A 21424-nucleotide genomic window follows, 5' to 3' on the forward strand; every position below is an offset into this window, starting at 1 on the left:
ACTGCACAACCATGGGGTACCTGTCACAGAGACTACGATGTGAAGCACATCCCCTGGTGGTATGTCCAGTGGCTAAGGCTAACCTTATATTTAAAAGCCTTAAAAGGTGGTCAGGGAAGGCCTCAGGGTGGAGCTGCCCCTGAAAGTGACCCAGGCATGTATAGGAGGCATAAATAAGTACTCCAGCCCACTGACAGGACTGCTAAATACCAGCAAGAACCAGCATTTACAAGGCCCATTACAGTTCAGAAAGCAATCTTCCACCCACATTGTTTTAGTTCATCCTGACAACCTCCCTGTGAGGGAAGAATGATCCTTCCTGTTTCACAGATAGAGACATTAAGGCTTAATGAAGTTAAGTGGCTTGCCCAAGGTCACAAGTCCAGTGAGTGGCCCAGCTTGGAAGCAAATTTGGGCATCCTGACTCTAAGTCTTTTCAAAATAGTATAGCCAAAGTCCTAAGGGTTGGGGAATTCCAGAAAAACCCCAGGAGGCAAGCTTGGGGCTCAGAGTTATCAAAACAAGTCAGGAAATAAAAGGACTAAAAAAAGGAAGAAAAGAAAGAGAAGGAAGGTATTCATCCCCTGGAGGTCCCAAAATCTTGACTCAGTCAGATTTGTGGGGTTGAGTCAACCCAGCAGAGAGGCACCACTCAGTGGCCCTGAGGAAGCAGATGACGCAGCACAAAAGACGCAGACTGATTAACTCAGCCTTGCCAAGGAGGACTTGAGGCTCACTGTCAGGGAGAGCCAAGGTCTGCCCCTGTGAAAGGCATCATGTGTCCTTGTCATGACCTTGGAAATGAGTAAAGAGGGGAGTAAGCACAGTTCACCATCAGGGATGGAAAATGACCAAGCTGGAGGCCAGAGTCTGAGACCATTAATTCTTGACCTCAGAGAAGACCTCCTTGTCACTTTGATTTACAAATATGGAAACTGAGGCTCAGGGAGGACAAGGGACTCTTCCAAGTTTTCCTAGCTCGAGTTGGCCTCTGGTCAGATTCCAGGTGTACTGGAGAATAGTCTTGGGTCCAAGGGACTAGAAAGAGGAGGAAAGAGGACAAACAGGGGGTCACTTTGCTCAGAGGAGAGAGCAGAGGCATGTGGCAGCATGCTGAAGCACAGAGCAGAGGAATGGAGTGGGATGGAGTTGGCAGCAGCTGGAGCTCGACTCAGAGGACCCCGATGAGCCTTCAGACTTGCCCAGTGTCAGGATCTCCTGGGTTCCCAGGACAGGCCCACAACCTTTGTTGCCAACCTTTGTCTTGCCTTAGTTTCCCCACCTAGAAACCAGACAGTGAGTTGGAGAAAAACGCCTCCTGGCAAACAGAGTGTCTCACTGATTTGTCACAGGCATGGGGAGTAGGTAGGTACCCTAAGAGATTTCACAGTTTTTGGAGCCACTGTGTGCCAGACACCCCACTAATCCCTCTACATGCATTATTTCAATGAATTATCTCAACCACCCTATGAGACAGGCATCAACTTTCCCACTTCAAAGAGTCTGAGTTGCAGTGAGGTGAAGTGACTTGCATAACTAGTTTGTGAGGGTGCTGCCTGACTCCAAAGTCTAGTGCTTTCCCGGCACACACACCACGGTTGCCTCCTTACACCTGCTGCCCTCTCCTCAGGTACCTGGTTTGATTCTAGATCGCCGATCTCCTGGGAAAATCCCTTGCCATTCTGACAGGAGGGATGCCTGGGTGCCCCTGCAGCAGCTTCTGGGGCAGTGGTCTCCTGAGGGGTTGCTCTGCTCCCCCAGACTGGCAGAGATCACCCGTGGGGGCAGAGTCCCCACACCCCCAACAGAGGCCTGGCAAGACCTGGGGGTGAAGGAAGGCAGCATTCCTGTGGGAAACCTGTGGGCTCACTCTCAGCAGGTTAAAGGTCACGTGTCAGGAAGTGCCACGAGGGCCCTAGTGGAGACGTGGGGCACAATGATGCCAGGGTTCTGCTCTGAGGCGGCGAGTTCCTCGCCCTGCCGCAGGCAGGCACCCACGGCCACATGTGCTCCTGACAGCGGCACTAGTGCCCCTGACCTTCCCCTCTCTCCCCACAGACAAAAGCCCCGAAACGCCTGGCACCCCCAGCCAGGGTGTGGGAGTGGACACACCCCTGAGTGGCCTCACTGCTGGGCCTCATCAGTAGACTACACGGGAACCCGCTGCAGGGGTTGGGAGATGTGAAGGAGAGACTGCGGCGGGAGAGCCGAGCTGACTGCTCCACTCTGCTCTGGACCAGTTGTGTTGGGGGTGCTGGAGCAGAGAAAACAGATAAAACGTGGTCCTCCTGGGCCTGACATTTTACTGAGGTAAGAAAGAAAGTCAAATAAATGAGCGAAATACGTGCTATGGAGAAAAACAGCCAGGCAAGGGGTAGGAAGTGTTAGGGGGTGTGTAGTTTAAAATCAGGTGAACATGGGAGTCCCACTGAAAAGAAAAGACCTGGAAGGGGAAGGAAGGATCCATGTGCATATCTGGGAAGAGGGTTTGATGTAGGTTGAATTGTGTCCCCCAAGATACATTGAAGTCCTAACCGCCAATCCGTGAATGTGACCTTATTTGGACATAGGGTCTTTGCAGATGTAATTAGTTAGGGTTAGATGAGATTTACTGAATTATGATGGACCTTAAATCCAATGACCAGTGTCCTTATAAGAAGAATATACCACACACACACACACATGCACAAACAGGCACACAAAAGGAAGCCATGTGATGGCAGAGGCAGAGATCAGAATGATGCAGCTACTAGCGAAGGGACACCAAGGATTGCCAGGAGCCATCAGATGCTAGGGGAGAGGCATGGAACAGACCTTCCCTCAGGGTTTCCAGAAGGAACAACCCTACTAAGGCTTTAATTTTGGGCATCTGCCCTCCTGAACTGTGAGAAGATGCATTTCTGTTTGCTTTCAACCATTCTGTTTGTGGCCATTTGTTACAGCAGACCTAGGAAGCAAACACAGTGTTCCAGGGACGGAGATAGCAAGTGCAAAGGCCCTGAGGTGGGGGGGGGGGTGTCTCTGGCATGTTTGAGGAAAAACAAATCGGCTGGTGTGGCAGAGGCACAGTGAATGAGGGGTGAGAGCTGATGTTGAAGACATCAGAAAGGTTTGGGGGCCAGATCATTCATGGAGGGCCGCCTTTTGTAAGGGGAGCTGTTATACTACAGATGGAGGGTCCTAGCTGGAATAGGCTGCAGTGTATGGGTGTAGTTGGCCCCATGATCTTTGTTCCCTGGTGTTAACGCCTTTAAATATGTTACATTAAATGGCAAAAGGAAATTAAGATTGCAGATGGAATTAAGGTTGCTAATCAGCTGACCCTAAAATAGGGAGAGTGTCCTGGATTATTGAGGGAAACAGGGCATGTAATCATATAGGCCCTTAAAAGTCGAAGAAGAAGGCAGAAGAGTCAGTGACAGATTCAGCTGTAGAGGGAGGCAGAGGGGAGAGTTAACACACAAAGATTTCACCTACTGTCACTGGCTTTGACAAAGGTGGCCACAAGCAAGGAATGTGGGCGGCTTCTATATGGAATGGCCCTCAGGTGACAGCCAGCAAGGAAGCAAGGACTTCAGTCCTACAACTGCAAGGAAGTGAATTCTGCCAACAAACAACTTGAATGAGCAAGAAAAGAGATTCTCCCTGGAGCCTCTGGGAACTCAGCCCTGCTGACACCTTGACTTTAGCCCAGTGAGATCCGTGTCAGTTGTTTGACCTAGAGAACTGTAGGATAATACATGTGCATTGTTTTACGTGGCTAAATTTGTGGCAATTTGTAATGGAAGCCATAGAAAATGAATACAGTGGTAAAGAGGTGGAGTGTGCAGAGGGGAGGAGATCCAGGAGAGGGAGACACTGACCGGGATGGTAAAAAGAAGGCTGACCCCAGCTGCCCTCTAGGGGAACAGCCCGGGGTAGAGCCACCACCATGGGGCCCACAGCTTCCAGTGGCCCCCTGCCACCCTCACTTGTCCTGCTCAACACTGTCTTCCAGGCCTATTGTTGCCCAAGTGCTGACCAAACCCAGTGAGGATGTTCCCAGGGCCCTGCCTCTAGGTCCTGACCCAAGGAGGTCCCCCCAGTTCTGAGAAATGTCCTGACACCTCCCCTTACGTTGTCTCCTTTAGGGTTGTGGGATGGTCTTGGTGGAACAGCCAAATCAGCCAAAAACCACTCCTAGTGCTATTGCTGGATCACATCTTCCCTGAGGCTGGGTCTGGGTTCTGACTTCAGAGCAGGTATGCATACGCACACATGCAAACACACACACACATACAGAGGACTCCAGTTTTTTGTCTGCTTTTTGGCACCCAAATCCCTATGCCTCCTCCCCACCCAAGTCCCCATGGCAAAGAGAACCAGCCCACTGATGGCTAACATGTTTTGAGCACTAAGCCATACCTGGCGCCATACTAAGTGTTCTTACTCACATGGTCTCATGGCCTATTTCATCCGCTCTGCAATACTATCAGGTGGAGAATGTTGACTCAGAGAGGTTAGGGCATTTGCCTCTAAATCCAGAATTGGAACCCAGGATTATCTGAATCCAAAGCCCGTGCTCAGACCCTCACTCCTCAAGGGGTGGTCCATGGACCAGCAGCATCAGCATCAGCTGAGTCCATGTTAGAGATGCTCACCCTAGACCTGCCAAATCAGGAGCTGCATGCTGACCTGCAATCAGCTCCCAGGCGATTCACATGCTCCTTGCAGTCTGAGAAGCATATGTGTAAAGCACTGTTTTCCAAGACCTGCTGGTCCTTGGTTGTTGTAACCTCCTCCTCCCCTAGTTCCTCATGGCCCTTCCCCAGCTGCATGCCTCTTGCTCCCCAGGTGGACAGGCTCTCTGCCAAGCTTGGGGAAGAAGCCTGGACCTGGGGCTCAGAGGCAGTCTCCAGGACCCCGCAGCCAGCCCAGGCCACAGCTGGACGACATCAGTCCACATCTGGCTCACTGTAGGGCTTGCTGCCTCCTGCCTGAGACTCTTGTGGCTCCTCCCTCTTGTCTTCCTTCTGAGACACAAGTCTCTTGGCCTCTGTCGAGTGCTCTCCTGAAGGTGGCCTCTGGCCATCACCAGTCCCTGCTGTGTCTCCCCTCCCTGGACATTTTGCACCCTCCTTTTGCTCCTAGAATGCCCTCTGCATAATGTCACTCCCTTTATCTGGCCATCAAGGGCCTGTCCAACTTGCCATCAGGAGAGAGGCCAGCGGCTGCTTGGGAAAGCTGGCCAAGCTCACAGGAAATGTCTGACACCACCAGGCAAGCAGGATTTGGCCTCCCAAAGCAAAACACAGCTGGGCCGACTGAGGGCCGCTCGGACTTTCCCAGATTTCATGGCATTGAGGCGCCAGGGCAGAGAGAGAGAGAGGCTGGGCTGGCCTGGAGGCTGAAGTTCATTAAAAACATCACAGTAGCCCCTGGCCAGGGAGCCTATGAAGCTCAAAGAGGGCAGCCCTGCTGTGGGCCAGAGACCTCACCCTGGGCCTTTGTCCTCCATTGCTTCTTGCACACGTGAAGCCTTCCCTGGGGGCCCGAAGCCTCACATAACTCCTCTCCTCCTCCCAGCTTCCTTCTCTGCCTAGCATTGAGTCTCATCCATTTATTCATTCAATTTGTGTGGATTGAGCACCTCCAGGATACCAGGCACAGTGTTAGGCACCAGGGACATGAGGCACCAGGGACACGTTCAAGAAAGAGTAGGACGCAGTAGTCCCTGCTCTCAGGGAGCTCCTGGTCCAGTGAGCATATGCACAGACGGCCCTGAGGAAGAGTGGAAAGTGCAGCACTGGGGACATGGAGCCTCACCTCCTCTCCTTCTCTGTGCAGCATTGGCGGGGGTGCCCTTGGCTCCAGGTATGGGATGACGGTTCAGGACCACGTGGGCCCTTTGTTGGGTAACTCTTCAGTTGGGACCAAGTAACAGAAAGCAATGCAGTTTGAGCACTTTCTTCAATCTAGGACTGCAGGAGGAGCTGTGGGGAAATCCACATTGTATGAAATGGAGTTGCTGCCTTCCAGGGTGCAGGCCACACAGTCTGATTGCAGGCACGGGGCACAGACCCACAAGGATGTGTGCCAAGTGCTCATTGCAGGCGGTCATAGCTTGGTGGAAGTGATGGGGGGCATGTTGGAAGAAGTGGGCCTGGGCCTTGAAGAATAGTGGGAGCGGGATAGGCTGAGAAGATGGGGCAGGGGATGTAAACAGCTCTACTCAAGGGTGCAAAGGACAGGATGACCTGCCAAGCAACCACCCCAGCACTCACTTGTGCATGCACACAGAGGATAAATACACTGTAAGATGAATGTATCCCACAAGCCAAGAAAGAGCTTGCAGGGGGAAAGCCAGGCTGGAAGGGCTCTGCTCCCACCCTGCCCCAGGCTGGCCCTGGAGCTGCCACCTCTGGGGCGTCTCCAGGTGCCTTCTCAACAGGCCTACCCACTTTCAAGACCAATCAGAACAAGTCTCAGGTCCAGTCCACCTGCTCACAGCCAATCGCAGGCAGTTCGCCCAGCCCCTGCATTGTCCACCTGGCCCTTAATTCTGCCCCTCTCTCTGTCCCAGCATCCCAAGGCCTTGGCCAAAGGGTTTGGCTCTTCTGGTTTTGACCTTAGAGCCCCTAGGCCTTGACCTGAATTCATCCTTCTGCTTTCTCAGCTCCTGGCTGCCCTTGGAAAGTACCTGCTTGCGTGGTCTGGGCCCTGGAAACCACCTTACCAAGACCTTGGTCTGCTCTTGCCCCGACCTCACCTCTTCCCCTTTGGAGTTGCTGGATGACCTCAAGCTCCTTTCCTTTCTTTCCTGAGCTCTCCCTCTGGGAATCTGACCTCGAGGTCAGCCTTCTCTCCCTGGTTCTCCCAGCCTCATCCAGGAGAGCAAATCCTTTTCCCCCTGAGTTCAGCAAGACAAAGTTCAAACATTTCATAAAGAACTTCCTAAGTAGGAAGCAAATGGAAAAACTAACCTGAAAAATCAAAAGGAAAACACAGCCCCTAGAAATGGACCAGTTTACAAAGTTCAGATTTCTTGTCCTGAGTGAGGAAAAAGTCTAGCCAGGTTTGCTGGCAAGCAGGCCGGGGAATCCTGCCTTGAACACCCCACTTCCCACTTCCTTTCCTACCCTCTGCCCCCATATGCCTTCTTGCCCCTCCAAGGAGAGAGGTTAGTGCTAGTAGTGAGTGAACTGAAGGGGTCTTTTCTGGCAGAGGAGTCTTTCCTGCATCACAGGGACCACGGGCAGAGAAGGAAGAGGAGAAACACTTAAAGAGTTTACTGTGTGCCAGGCACTGCTCTAAGCGCTTTCCTCATACTAACTAATCTCATTCTTGCATTCTTGCAACAGTTCTGTGCGTATGATTGTCATCATTGTCCTCACCTTACTGATGAGGAATCAGAGAGATAAGTCACTTGCCCAAGGTCACCCACCTAGGAAGTGATAACACCAGGATTTGGAACAAGAGAGCCTGATTCCAGGTATGTGCCCTCCTCCGCTTTCTCCCAGGACTTCCCACCTCTGCTGTGCACCCCAGCTCGCCAGAGCCTGTGCCAACCCCAGCACCTGCTCCACTGCTTGCCGTCCCTGGAAGGAAGGACCTTCTGGCCTTCTCCACCAAGGTCTTCACCAAATAGGCCTAAGGAAGACGCCCCTCTAGAGAGGCTGCACCCCAGACCCAAGGTCCCACTGAGGAGGGGACTTACCTGGCCGCCGCCGGCTGTGGCGCTGGTGGCCGTGTTCTGGGCGTGGTGCTTTCTCTGGCCGCACTGCTCCTGCGCAGGTTGGGGGACCCCTCAGCTGAGCGTCGGGGTGCCGGCCTGGCGTTCTGGGGGTCGAATTCCTCCTCGGGAATGACCTCTTCGCAGCGGGCTCCTCGGAAGCCGGAGCGGCACACGCAGAGCTGGGGCCGGCTGCAGGAGCCCCTGTTCTGGCAGGGCGGCTGACACACGGCTGGGGAGACAGGGAGATGGTGGGGTTCGCCTGTCAGCATCAGACGAGCAATCAGAGGCTGAGTGACCAATCCCAGCAGCATTCCCAGCAAAACTCCCTGACATCATGTTATGCATCCACTCGAAGGCTCCCTTTTTGTTGTCTCCCGCTGAGGACCTGGCTTGCTGGTATGGCTCCCTCTTCTCTCTGCCTTTGTGTGTGCCATGTCCCCTCCCTGGAACTCTTTCCCACTCCTCTCCACTTACCTAAGTCCTACTGTTCTCTCAAGCCCCCCTCCCCATCCCTGATGACCTGTCTCCAGCAGCTGCTCCCTCCCCTGAACAACTAGGAGCCCTCACCATGCACAGCAGGCATACTCGCTATGCCATCATCAGTGTGATGGGTTTTTTATGTCTGTGTCTCAGCTTCTAGATAATATGGTCAGCACCTCCAAGTGTAGTGACTGTCCCTTACACTTCTTTGTCTCCTTAGCGCCTAACATATGCCTACCAATGACACAATCATTATTGTTTTTATTACGGCAGCTAATATCTATTCAGTACTTACAATATGCCAGGCACTATGCTTTGCATACACTGTCTCATTCAAGCTGAAAACAATCCTATGGAGCAAATGTGATTATGATTCTCATCTCAATGCCTCTGAAGCTCAGAGAGGTTAAAAGACATGCCTGGGGTCAATGGTGGATCAAGGATTCGAATCCAGGTCTGTTTGACTAAAAAGCTCAGGCTCTTTCCACCCCACTGCCTCCCAGCAAGGCTCAACCATCTCTGAACCTTGGCCTGGAGCTGATAATAAAACAAAAGGGATCTGCTGGCTTCAAGTCAGCCACCTAATGCACCCTTGTGTGGGAAGCTGCACATCACAGGTTGGCTTTGGTGGTGGAGATCTCAGGATCCCATCCCTCTCAAAGCCCAAATAGTCAGTCTCGGACTGTGGGAGGATGTTTACTAGCTCATGCATTCATTCAGTGAACATTCACTGAGCACTCACTAGGTGTGAGGCTTGTGGTAAAAAGCATCCCACTCTCAAGAAGTGTACTGTCTCACATAGAAGCCAGGACATAAGTCATGTGATAAGTATCAGCCAGAGCCTCTAACCAAGGTCGCAGCAAGGAGAAGGGAAAATCACGGAGGGCTTCCTGGAGGAGGTGGTGCCGACCAGAGACACAAAGGGTAAGTAGATTGGGCATCATGTCAACCAAGGGTAGCCTGCGTACTCAGGGGAGAGTGGGGCAATGACAGGTCTCACTGTAGGATTCCAACCATGAGCTGGATCCTAAGGCCAGAGCATTTTCTTTAGTGCCTGGTTCCAAGGATGTGGCGGTGGCAGACTCCAGACTCCAGATGAACAGATCATGTCAGAAAATTGTAACCCTAAACACGTACCCAAACAATAAACTGCCACTATGGCAGGATTTTGGCCTATCACCTGGCTGACACTCCACCTGTGCAGGCAGAGTTAGCCCCTCAACTGCCTGCCAAGCCCCTATCATCACCATTATCACCACTGGAGACATGGTCTGCTGGGGTCAGCCTAGCAGCCAAATGAGGGCCAGAGAACACTGGGGAAGCAGGTTTGCCAGGACAGGTGTCTGCCCTGGTTTATCTTAGACAGGGAGTAAAAAGGGAAGGCCTGAGTGGTTTCCAATGCAGACCACAGACGCTGCCTCATTCCTAGCCTCTTGGACCTACACCTCTCTGCTGGCCAAGCCTGGCATGGGTGAGGGGAAGGTCACGCATCCTCTCCTGGTCTCTGTCTCACTTCCACCTTGGTCCCTGCCTGTAAGATGGCCTTTCAAAACCAGTCTAGCTTCCGTCCTTCCCCTCCTGGGCCCAAGAATGGCCCATCCCTGACTTTAACAATAAGGGCTTTCACTCTCTAGAAACCCAAGACCCCACATCTTTCAGGCTGAGCCCTGTGCTGTCCTATGACTCATTTACTTCTGGTTCTGCCTTATTTGCTAATACCTCTGCACACATTTAGTGAGCACCTTTTCTTGGTCAGATTGGGTTCCAAGGGTACAAAGATAGCAAGACTGGTTACCATGTGGAGGAAGCTCTGTCCAGTGGTGGGTTCTCAGAACCATGGAAGCCCTTCATCACCAGGTAATTAGGTCCTCAGTGAGGACCAGGGTTGGAAAACTTCGGTTGCTAGAACAAATAGCTCATGGAAAGTAGGTGGGGGGAAACTATACAATTGGCATTTAAATATGCATATAATATCGTGGTCCATAAAAGTTCTAAAAGGCTTCCAAACCAGCCAGATCTGTTGGCAGGAAAAACCTGCTTGGGAAGATAACCTTTCTGGACCAACCATTTATGAAACTGCACAGAGGCCAAACCTGCTAAGAGAGGTCCTCCAACAAGTGTCAGGATTTCAGAGGTTTTGAGCCAGTTCTCACCACTTCATTTGCATCCTCTCCTGGGTTGTCTTCACACATCTCATCAGGAAGCGATTTTCTCACTAAAGTGTTCGAGCATTTTGTTCTGAGCTGAGCATCTGCATGGTGGAATTGTAGTATAAACTCCTCTCTTCTCTCTCCAGTCCTTCAAAAGCCACCCCCAAGAAGCCCCAGATGGTGGCTCCAAGTATGTATCTATGAAAGGGGACATTCTTAGGACAGTTTTTACTGGTCTGTCATAAAACCAGGAAAATAAAGTTCCTGTGACTCTTGTAATGGTATTTTATTTTGCATTTAAAAAGTGTCCTTTATTTTGAGATTATGTCTTTCCTACTTTTTTGGTGTTAGAATGTTCTTTTTTAATTAAAGATGACAGCAAATGGTAGTTTGCTTTTCTAATATCTCCACTTGGCAAAATGAAAAGCTGGCTACTGTACTTTGGTACCTAAGATGTTTTCGGATATTTACTGGTGCGTGAAATCCAAACGTTCGGAAGGAACCCTTTGGGAGAGAGGGGGCAACAGTGGTCATGTGCCTTTTGTTTAAAGGAGAACTGAAGCAAAACATTCCTAAGTCAAATGAGCACAGATTTCAAGACTGAATTATCAGAAAGGAGATCAACCATGGCAGAATCGCCGGTGGCAGGGGCTGCTGCATAAAGCAAGGGAGGAAATGCCAGGAGACCCTGGAGAGGCAGTTTCTGCAGTGCTGTGGGAATTTTAGGAGAGAAAATTCCCAACCATGGCGGGCTGGGCAGTCTCTGTGTTTTGCTCTTGGAACCTCATTCTTCCCGTTTTCCCACAAGAGCAGAGGTCATGCCTGATACTTGAGAAATCAACCCAGGATGGGGTCTATGGCTTTAATGAGTCTTCATTGATTGACTGATTATTGGTGAAGGGTTATCAAGCATGATGCCAAGATGCCCACGTTTAGCCATCGAGGATGCACCCGACCCCTCCCTTTCGGAGGCCAGCATCCTCAGAGACCAGAAGGTGATGCTGTTCCCAGCCTCCCTGTGCCCACTTGCCAATGCCAGTCTTTAGCCATTCATAATTTGGGCTCCTCCTGAACCCTGGCTTTTCCACACTTCCCTGGCACTCTCTTTCTCACTGAGGATTGGACATGTGGAAAGTTTCAGCTTTGGGAGTTCAGCTCTGTAGAGTGAGCAGGATGCCAAAAGAAAGGGGAGTAAAAAAAAAAAACTCCCGAAATTGCATGGAAAGTAAGAAATAGAAGGCATCGTTCTCCCCAGCCCCCACCTCCTGGCTGTGCCCCCTCTACCTTCACTCTGCTCCAAACAGTTGAGCAGAGGTTAGCTCAGATTTTCCACACAAAACTCCTACCTTTGAGAGGAGACCAAACTCAGAATGGGCAGGCCTGGGGGAGATTCTGGAAACAGCCCCCACCATGCAGGCTGCTCCTACCATCCACTGGGAGACTCTGTGACCAGCTTCTTGGTAGCAAAAAGAAGATGAGGTTGGGAGTTAGAAGGATGTGGTTTGACCCCAGCTCAGCCACGTTCCAGCTGTGTGACCTTGGGCAAGTCTCATCTCACTGGGATGTCTCAACCAGTACCTCAGTTATCTCACCCGTAAAATGAGTCTGACAATTCCTGCCTCAAAGAGTTGTGTGTCTCAACAGAGATCATGGATGTGAAGTACGCTATACTCTGTGCTATCCAATACAGTCTGATGCTGTAGCCATGAGTTATATTTAAATTTAAATTGATTAACTTAAATTAAATTTAAAATTCACTTTCTCAGATGCACTAACCACATTTCAAGGGCTCAGTAGCCACATGTGGCTTGTGGATACCATGTTGGATGGCAAAATACAGAACATTTCCACAGAAAGTTGTATTAGACAGCATTGCAAAGCTTAAAAAAGAGAACAAAACAAATCACACCTCCAGTGGCAGAAGCAAGAAGGCTTCTGAACTTCTCTGCCATGACCTTTTTCCCGGGGAAGGGCAATGACAATGCAGGCCCTGTTCAGAGAGATGGACCAAGCACTGTTGGGCAGAGGCAAGGCTGTTCTTCAGGTGTTAAATATAGCCAGTCCCCTCTCCACCTCCTCCCACCCCCACCAGGCAGAGCTTTTTCTCTCTCCTGGGACCTAGAGATGCCTTCTCCCTCCATCAGCTATCCATTAGATGAGACACTGACTTCAGGGCAGGCCCCTTAAGCCTCCTCCAGCACCATGCCCTAGTGTCTGGCAGATGAACCTAGATTCCACATTAGACTCTGGGCCCAGAACCCTCACACCTGAAGCTCAGCTGCTCCTCAGATTAAACCTCCATCTTTTCTAAACTCTGTGTCAGTGGGACACTAAGAACCTCCCCACTGAGCTACTCGGTAACCCCCTCAGGACGACCCTTCCACACCTAGAGGCCTTTGCAGGCAGGACAGGCTCCTACCACCTTCAGTACTGATCACAGCCCTTCCCTGAGCACCCCACCTTAGACCCCTACCTGGAGGCCTCAGTTTGCCCCTGGAATTCACTATCTGTGGCCTATCTGTGTCTATCTGTGGCCCTGAGCTGTTTCTCCACAGCCTTGACCTTTGATTTCCATGGAGAAGGAATCCTGATGTCAGAGCTCCCCAAGGCCAGGAAATCCCTGCTTGTCCCCCACATACCCTCAGAATCCACCAGCGAACTGGTCTTTTCACCCCCAAGCTCTGTGCAGAGGCTGTGTCCCCCATGCCCCAACTTCAGCCCTGAGCCTCCAGGCTGTGAGAGAAGTCAGGTCCTCAAGGACTCACCCTGCTCCCACCACAGCTGTGCTGGGGCCGCAGCTCAGGACGGGTGGAAACAGCAATGGAGCTCAGGGGCCAGCCAAGCGCCGGTCTCCAAAATAGCAGTTGTGTTCACATAAAAGCCTCTAATGAGAGAAAGATGCCGTTCTTGGCCCCTCGCGCGCACTCTGCAGACACCGTCTGGCAGGCCGAGTGGGCCTCTACCGTTTGGCGGCCGGAGGGGAGGAAAGGGAGGTGTGAGTCAGACCTTGGCCCCCAGCCCCTCTGCATGAACCGCCCTGCTAATTGCATTAACAAATGCCGAGATGCTGGGCCAGTCGGGGGCCGGGGGCCAGGGTCTGGGGCAGAGAGCAGCCCCAATTCCCACAGCTCCAGCAGGCACGAGGAGGGAGAACACTGAGCAGGGCTGAGGCCTGGGCTTGCCTTAGCTCCTGCCGTAAAGCAGAAATCACCTGTCCTTCCCCATTGCAGCTCCAAGAGCTTTGTTTGGGAGGAGGCAAGGATGTAAAAGCCAGAGTGCCAGAGAGGTCCCTGGAGATGAGAGAAGGATGGGGTGGGGTCTTGGAGCAGACCCCTTCAGGAAGAAGCCCCTGGGACCCAGTCTTTGCCAGGGGAGCAGCTCCAGGGCATGGAAGACAGTTCTGTGGCTGACAGGGAGCCATCCAAGCCCTTCTGCAGCTGCACCAGCTCCATGCCCAGGACCCAGGAAAGTCAAGAGGGAAGAAACACACCCTTCCCACTTACAACTCAGCCAAGGCCAGGGCAGAAGTGAGGAAGAGAGAGCAGCCTTACAGTCAAAGAGATCTGCATTTGAATTCCAACCCCATGTGACCTCAGACAAGGTTCTTCACCTCTGCGACCCTCAGTGCCCTCATCTAGGAAATGATCGTGCATCCAACGTTTACTGTTTGTCTAGGATGGTAAGCAAGACAGATACTGTCCTTTTATTCCTGGAGCCTCCCTTCAGTTTAGTCAGAGAGACTCACAGAGAAAGTAACCAAAACAAGTACAGGGACAGAAATTGGGATATGAATGATGAAGGAGACAATCAAGGGCTGAGACCCAGAATAACAAGGCTGGTGGGGGCAACTCTGGACAGAGTGGTTAGGGGAGCTTGAAATGAAGACTGGAAAGAGGACAGGAGCCAGCCACCCAAAGAGATGAGGAAAAGCAAATACAGGGAGAGTGGAATATGCAAAAGCCCAGGGGCAGCACATTCCAGGAACACAGGCTAGATTTGGTGAGTGAGAAGCTGAGAGACGAGGCTGGACACCATTGCCACAGAAAGATTTAAACAGGGATGTGTTATGACCTAATTTATAGAGAAAGAACTGGAGAGTAAAGCGGGGGCAGTGGGAGCAGTCATTCGGCTGCAGCAGTCACCAAGGAGAGTGTGCTGGTGCCCAAGACAAGAGAAGCAACAGGGGGGCAGGGAAAAGCAGACAGACCCCCAAGAGATTTAGGAAGTAAAGCAAACAGGGCTAAGTGATGGAGTGGATAAAAGCCTGAGTGAAAGGAGGGTGTCCCGGATGGTCCCCAGGTGCCGGCTCGAGCATTCCAGTGGTGATGACTTTTAACAGGGTGGGTGAGACCTGGACAGGGGAGCTGGCCCAGAGGGAAGAGAACCATGAGCTTGCTTTGGACAAGCTGGGATGGGGATATCTGGGAGGCATCAAGAGCAGATGTTGAGGAGGCAGCGGGACGAAAGAAGTCTGGAGGTCGGAGGAGAGGTCTGGCTGAAGATGTACATAAATCTGGGAGTCGTCAGCCCAGAGACAGTGTTTACATCCATGGGAATGCATTAGATCATTCCACGAGCAGCGCAGTGAGAAAGAAAAGAAGAGGACACAGAACTCAGTCCTGGGAAACCCGACGTTTAGTTGCTGGGTAGAGGAGAAGCACAGCCAGGGACACAGGAGGGGTCAGGACGGACAGTGACATGGTGGCCACTCACATGAAGGGGGTTGAAGTGTTTAGCGTGGTCCCTGACACAGAGCGAGCGTTGTCACTCATTATTATTGCGTGTTAATAGTCTGGCACAGTGCCTACTGGTGCTCAATACCGGGGGGGAAACTAATGCTGGGCTTGCTTCCCATGACCCTCCTCCTTGTGTGGGGGATTTGGAAGATCTGGGGAAAGACCAGAGGCAGCCCGACATTAAGATGTTGGGTAGAAAAGGAGAAGCTAGCCAAGGAGTTGAGAAGAGGCCGTGGGAGATGGTGGGAGGAGACTACCAGCTCACCTGTGTGGTCATTCACCCGCTCAGTCCTTTAACAAACATGTACCATGTAGGCACTCCACTAGGATGAACAGGACACAGCCCGGCTTCAGGACCCACTGGGTAAGAGCATCTCCTAAATTCTCCTTTGAGCAAAAAAAACTTGGGGGCACACACTACTCGCCAGGAAGATCTAAGGTGCCCCTACATGGTGTCGGGAGAAATGGGCAGCATCTCTTGCTAGGACTGTACCTTTCATGTTAGTTGGGTCTCCACTGAGGTCATGTGATTATTCCCCTTAGTGTCTTCCACTTTCCTCTCCACCACTCCCGCCAACTACTGAGTCTCATAGGATGGTTCATCCAGAGATGAGCCACATGCAGGGTCAAGCCTCTGGCTCCTAGCAGTTCCTAACCAGTCAGTAAAGAATCTGCAAATCCTACTTCTGTCCTGACCCTTTTCCCTAACATTTGTTCAGCACTTATCATTATGAGGCCCTGGGGCTGATTTCCCTACATATATCTCCTCTGAACAGTCTTATAACTAGTACATGTACTAGTCTGATCTGCACTGGACATATGGAGAAACAGGCTCAGAGCAGTCCAGCAGCTTGCCAGAGATCACCATGCTAGTAAATGATGGAGCAGGGTTTGAACTCGGAGTCTGGTTCCAAAGTTGGGGCTCTTCCCTACCTGGTCATAGTCTTGTCCTGTGGGATGGAGTCATTTATAGGTCTGGGATGGGTGGGCCAAGGGAACCCCCTCAGGGAGGACAAGAAGAAGCTCAGATCAGGAGGGATGGGGTCCTCACAGCACTGAGACGTGGACCTGAAGCCAGGTTGTTCTAATGGCTCCATGTGCACAGAGGCTCAGGACCAAAGGCAAGAGCAAATGCCCAGGCCATTCCAAGGTCTCCTGAGCACCATGCGGAGTTTTCTGAAAGAGCTGATGGACCCGGGGCAGCAGAAGGGGATATCTCAGCACAGACCTGGGAAAGGTCCTGTGTAATTCAGTACATACTTGTTCAGCTTCTTCCTCATATCCAATGAACACTTGCCATCATGCTGCATGTTGGGGGCCGTGAGACACAGTCCCTGCCCTCAACATTGAGGCCAGACGTGTGTAGATCACACAGAACATGCCAGGCCTTGAGCTAAACCTTTATCCTAAGTTATTTCATCGATTCCTTACTATTCTGTGAGGCAGGGACTAGTATTAGTCACCTTGTACAGAAAAGGAAACTGAGGTACAGAGAGCTTAAGCATCTTGCTCAGGGTCTCATAACTAAGTGATGGAGCCGGGATTTAAACCCAGGCAGGTAGCACAGTCTCTTGGATCTAGATTAAAATCACAGCTAAGCTCACCATGTGCCAGGCTCTCTATACACACTTGCTCGTTTCCCAGGAGCATGGTGTTAAGCCCTGTCCTCTGGAACAGGCTACCTGGATTCACACCCAGACTCTGCTGATTCTCAGCTACAAGACTCGGACAGTTGGTTAACTTCATCTGTAAATGGGGATAAAGATCAAATCTAGTTTGTAGGGTTGTGAGGACTAAAAGTTAATAACAAACTTCTGACCCACAGTAAGAGCTACAGTGTTTTATTATTATTAATCCTCAAAAACAGCTCTATAGAGATTGTTATACCCACTTAATGGATGAAGCTCTGTGGCTGGAAGAGAGCCAGGCACTTGCCTGAGGACACAGAGCTGGGATTCAAATCCATGACTCCTTAAATCTGGCGCCAGACTCTAAAGCACATGCTCTTAATTTTGAACCTTACTGCTGGGGTAGGGGGTGGGAGGAACAATAAGCCACATAGCCCCCTCCTCAATAGCCTTCTGCCTTCCCCCAGACAGCCTCAGCCCCTGTGCATCTAGCCTGAGATAAAATGAGAAGCCAAATGATTCTTTACATCCTCTTCCCCAGTGTGAGCTTTCAGAAGCCCCCCAAGGGTTGTGTGTCTGGGTGTATTGGGGAGAGCCAGTCTGGGAAGACTGGACAGTCTTCCAAAAGCCCTAACTATAACCCCACACCCTACAGTCCTTCCCCTCAGCTGAGTGGCCAGCAGGCCCCAGTCAGCTGCCTCCACAGATACATAAACACACAAATCGTGTAGCAGAGCTAGCAAAGCCGCAGAAGGAAAGGCAGGTACAAGACCGGAGGAGGAGAGGAGGCCCCACTCCAGACCCCGCCAGGGTGCAGGCAGGAGCTGGGCTTCCAGCAATGGACACCTGCAGACACAGTGGCTCCCTGAGGTCCAGTGACTGGACAGGTATGAAGAAAGGGCCCTGCCAGGGAGATGGCAGGTGTGTCCCAACAACCAAGGATTCTGTGAGAGGAGGCAAAGGGGATCAGGGGGTGGCCCAGGGGACAAAGGCCATCAGTCCCTGTGCATAGGCAGTGGGTCAGACCTACAGATACCTGGGAGAGACTGAGTTCCCACACTGTTCTGGGACTAGACTTCATTCTTGGTAGGTGAGGGGGTGTCACACTCCACTCCCTGTCAGGTCCCCCCTCTCCTACCAGACCAGGGGAGGCACCCCGCATGTGGGAAACCACTAGGCCAGAGCCATGAGCATTTCTCTGCTTTGGCAGTCTCAGCCCTAGCCAGAAGGGCAGCTGTGGGGAGGGGACAGGGCAATGCAAACCACTGGGGACACGGGAGAGCCAGCTGACAGGGTGTGGAACCAAGAGCCCCAGACTTGACAGAGCTCCGGACCTAGTCATCCAGGGCCAACACCCTACCGCCCACGTGGTTCTTGTTAGGTTTATTAGCAGCAAAATAGCAACAAGCAAACAGCACTGGGTCCAGCTAATTAGCACACAGACCTTCAGTGGGCAAGCTGACTTCAAGTGGGAAAGGCTAACGCCCACTGGCAATTCCTCCAGGATCTCCGCCAGATTGCGCGCCAGGGTCACGGGGACGACTTGGGAGCAGCGGGGTGAGACAGCCAGGCAGAGAAACCACGGGGCCGAGGACCCTCCGGGTGGTGTGGGTACTGACAGCAGGCTGGAGCAGCCCCCACTCGGGGCATAGGGGTGCATATACACATCGGTTCTGTCAATCTGCAGACTCATCCAATCTTGAGTTTCCAGTGTTGAAACTCCAGTTTGGCAGAGAATGATGCTGGAAAGTCATGAGCCATTTAGGAAACCGAAAACCTTCAGGGATGGAGGGCCGGAGTGAGGCCCATGCCCAGACCCCTCGGGCAGCTGGGGAGAAGCCCCACCCCTCTGAAGCCACCCTCTCCAGCTTCAGTTTAAACCTCAGCAACACTCTGTGCTGAGCTCACTAGAACTTATGAACCCTCCTCCTCATCCCCAGCCCCAAATCCCTTCCAAGGCCTCCAGAGGCACCCCCAATCCTCAGACCCTGCTACTCAAAGTATGGTATAGGGACTAGCAGCATCAGCAGCCTGTGGGAGCTTGTTAGAAACATATTCTCCAGCCCTGCCACAGACCTGCTGAATCACAATCTGCACTTTAATAAGATCCCAGAGGATTCATGGGAACATTCAAATTTGAGTAGGGACCCCCAAGGTGGATCCTCCTATGACTGATCCCAAACTCTGCTCAGTGGTCTTCAGCCCTGGTTAGCATCACCCACGGTGCTTTACAAACATACCACCGCCCAGCTCCCAGCCCCCAAGCTTCTCCTGAGGGTAAACTCACTTGGCTACCCACATCCCTGGCTTCTCTGCCCAGAGGAGTCATGATCACAAGTCCCAGATCCTCCTCTAATGAGCTGTGTGATCTTGGGCAAGTCATCTGAGGCTCACTGTTCTCCAACTTTAAAATGATGAAGAGGGATCTTTCCCCTAACTCTGCCTCCAGCCACAGAGCACCTGTCCTCTGAGAGCGCCCACTAACCTGGCTTCCCTGAAAAGAAAGAATTTTTAGGCAGAAATCTAATCTGCTGTTTGTTGATGAGTCTGGGGTTTTGGTTTCTTTATCTGGAGACCCTTAGACCTAAGTCTGTCAGCCTTTCATCATCAGACTGGGAGACAGCAGGGCCATGAGGCCTGAGGTAGAACCAGAGGCTTGGTGAGCCAGCATCCCCTGCCCCGCAGGAATGAGAGCATCCTCATCACGTCTCCATCTTATCCCCACCTCAGGAGGCATCAGGAGAACTAGAAATGAGGGCATCCTTCAGGGATGGGACCACAGGTTTTGTCATGCACCTGGATCATTTGCTGTCAAACCCTCACACTGAAAAGGGTTTGTCCTTGGACAGGAAGGAGTGCTGGCGAGACTGAGGCTTTACAGCCAGGCTTAGGGCAGAGGGTAGTGGCAGCTCCAGGAGGAACAGCTGGGCAGAGCTCCTGGCACTGCCATAAAGACCTGGGGGCTGACGAGGGCTTGAGAGGGGCCCTGGGGTGTGAGAGAGAAAGACACAAAGGGCTCCGTGAAGCCCTCCTCCAGTCTGGCATCCCCTGTAGGGATCCCAGACTCCAAAAGGCCCAACCTCAGTTGGTGCTGGGAGGAAACAAAGCCCCATAGATAAGAATATGAGGTTTGGGGTCAGACAGCCTAGATCCAGCCTCAGTTCCAGTACTCAGAGGACTGTCTCCTTGGCTGTGTTTCCTAACCAACCTGAGCCTGTTTCCTCGATTGTAAGTGGGATGATCAGTAATACAGGATTATTGAGAGGCTTAATTAGGATGATGTATGTGAAAGAGCTTTAGCACAGTGTTGGGCATATAATAAATCCTCAGCTGTTAGTTAGTTGTAGTAGTAGTAGTATTGGTTGTAGTAGTAATGGTGGCAGCAGCAGCAGCAGCAGCAGCAGCAGCAGCAGCAGCAGCAGCAGTACCGGTGGTGGTAGTAGTAGTACCGATGGTAGTAGCAGTAGTAGTGATGGTGGTAGAGGTGGTAGTGGTAGTAGTGATGGTAGTAGCAGTAGTAGTGATGGTAGCAGGAGGAGGAGTAATAATGGTAATGTACTACCATACACTGCCACCCCCAACTCACAGATGTAGAAAGTGAGGCCCACAAAGACAAGGTAAGATATCTAGTAGCAGGATGTAGTAATTAGGAAAAGGGACCCTGGAGTCAGGTTACCTGAGTTCAAACCTGCCATTTCCTGGCCGTGTGATCTTGAGCAAGTAGCCAGTCTGTACTTGTTTCCTCACCTGCCAAACAGTGGCTCTCCCCGCCCACAGGACGTGTGAGGTGCGCCTTGCACAGGGTCAGTGGCTCTTGTGCCGCTGTTACCGCCTCCGATGATGCCATCAGTGGAGGCTTGGGCACAGAGAGATCTGGCTCCTCCTGCCTTGCTCCTTGGTCCCCATGTAACTAACATGACATCTCTCTTTTTCCTCATTCGGGCCAGCCTGCCAGGCTTCAGAGCCATCCTGAGGAAGACTGCTCCAGACACGGGCTCAGAGCCTGATCAGACCATCCTGGCAGATGCCATGTGCGCACTATTGAGTGGCGTCCCCCTGAACCCTGGAATGTGCGGTGCAGAGGCTCTGGGCCAGGCATGTTCTACAGACCACGGGGTGCATGGGCACCACGGGGCAAGTTGGGGATGAGCCCCAACACAGCAGGGCAGCAGGAGGGGGACACAGGAAGCTTGACAAACCTGCAGGGGGATTTTACGTGAGAAGATGTTTTCATTTGGGGGCATTTGAAAATCTCCCTTCCACAGCACGTTGCCTCTACCCTGGAGAGGGGCTGCCTCCTCAGGAGGCAGACTGAGGAAGACACTTGGGCTCCAGGTTCTAGAGTCACAGTACCTGGCTCACCTTGAGGGAGGGAGAGGGAGGATGGGGCAGAGGCACTCACGTTTGATACAATGGTTGGTACTGTTAGCCGTGGTCCATCCCGGGCAGCACTGTCCCCCGCAGACATTCCTCCTGTGGGGCCACCAAAACAGAGTCAGCAGAGGGTGCTCAGAGTGGGACTATTCACAGAGCCGCTTTGATGGTCCTGCCCTCCACAGGCAGGACCTGGAGGAAAACTGCCAGGCCAGGCACTGTCCCCCATCCCTAGGGGGGCCGCGTGGCCCAGGGGCGGGCACCTTGGGATCCTTCACATCTAAGATTGAATCCTGACTCTGCCATTCTCTGCGTGACCTTGGGAAACCTGAGCCATCTGTG

General features: G+C 52.1%; 1 protein-coding gene across 4 annotated transcripts in view; it reads right to left on the bottom strand.

The window, feature by feature from the left end:
- The window catches only part of LTBP2 (latent transforming growth factor beta binding protein 2), a 99599-nt gene that overhangs the window by 70832 nt on the left and 7343 nt on the right, over positions 1 to 21424 (bottom strand). For all 4 annotated transcript variants that reach the window (XM_072963419.1, XM_072963420.1, XM_072963421.1 and 1 more), the window contains exons 2-3: positions 21111 to 21181; positions 7697 to 7943 (exon numbers count right to left, since the gene is read on the bottom strand). In XM_072963419.1, the coding sequence (XP_072819520.1) occupies positions 7697 to 7943; positions 21111 to 21181 (318 nt within the window). The remainder of the gene's footprint in view (positions 1 to 7696; positions 7944 to 21110; positions 21182 to 21424) is intronic.

The sequence above is a fragment of the Vicugna pacos genome, chromosome 6 (assembly GCF_048564905.1).
Source record: "Vicugna pacos chromosome 6, VicPac4, whole genome shotgun sequence".
In the NCBI taxonomy this organism is placed as follows: domain Eukaryota; kingdom Metazoa; phylum Chordata; class Mammalia; order Artiodactyla; family Camelidae; genus Vicugna; species Vicugna pacos.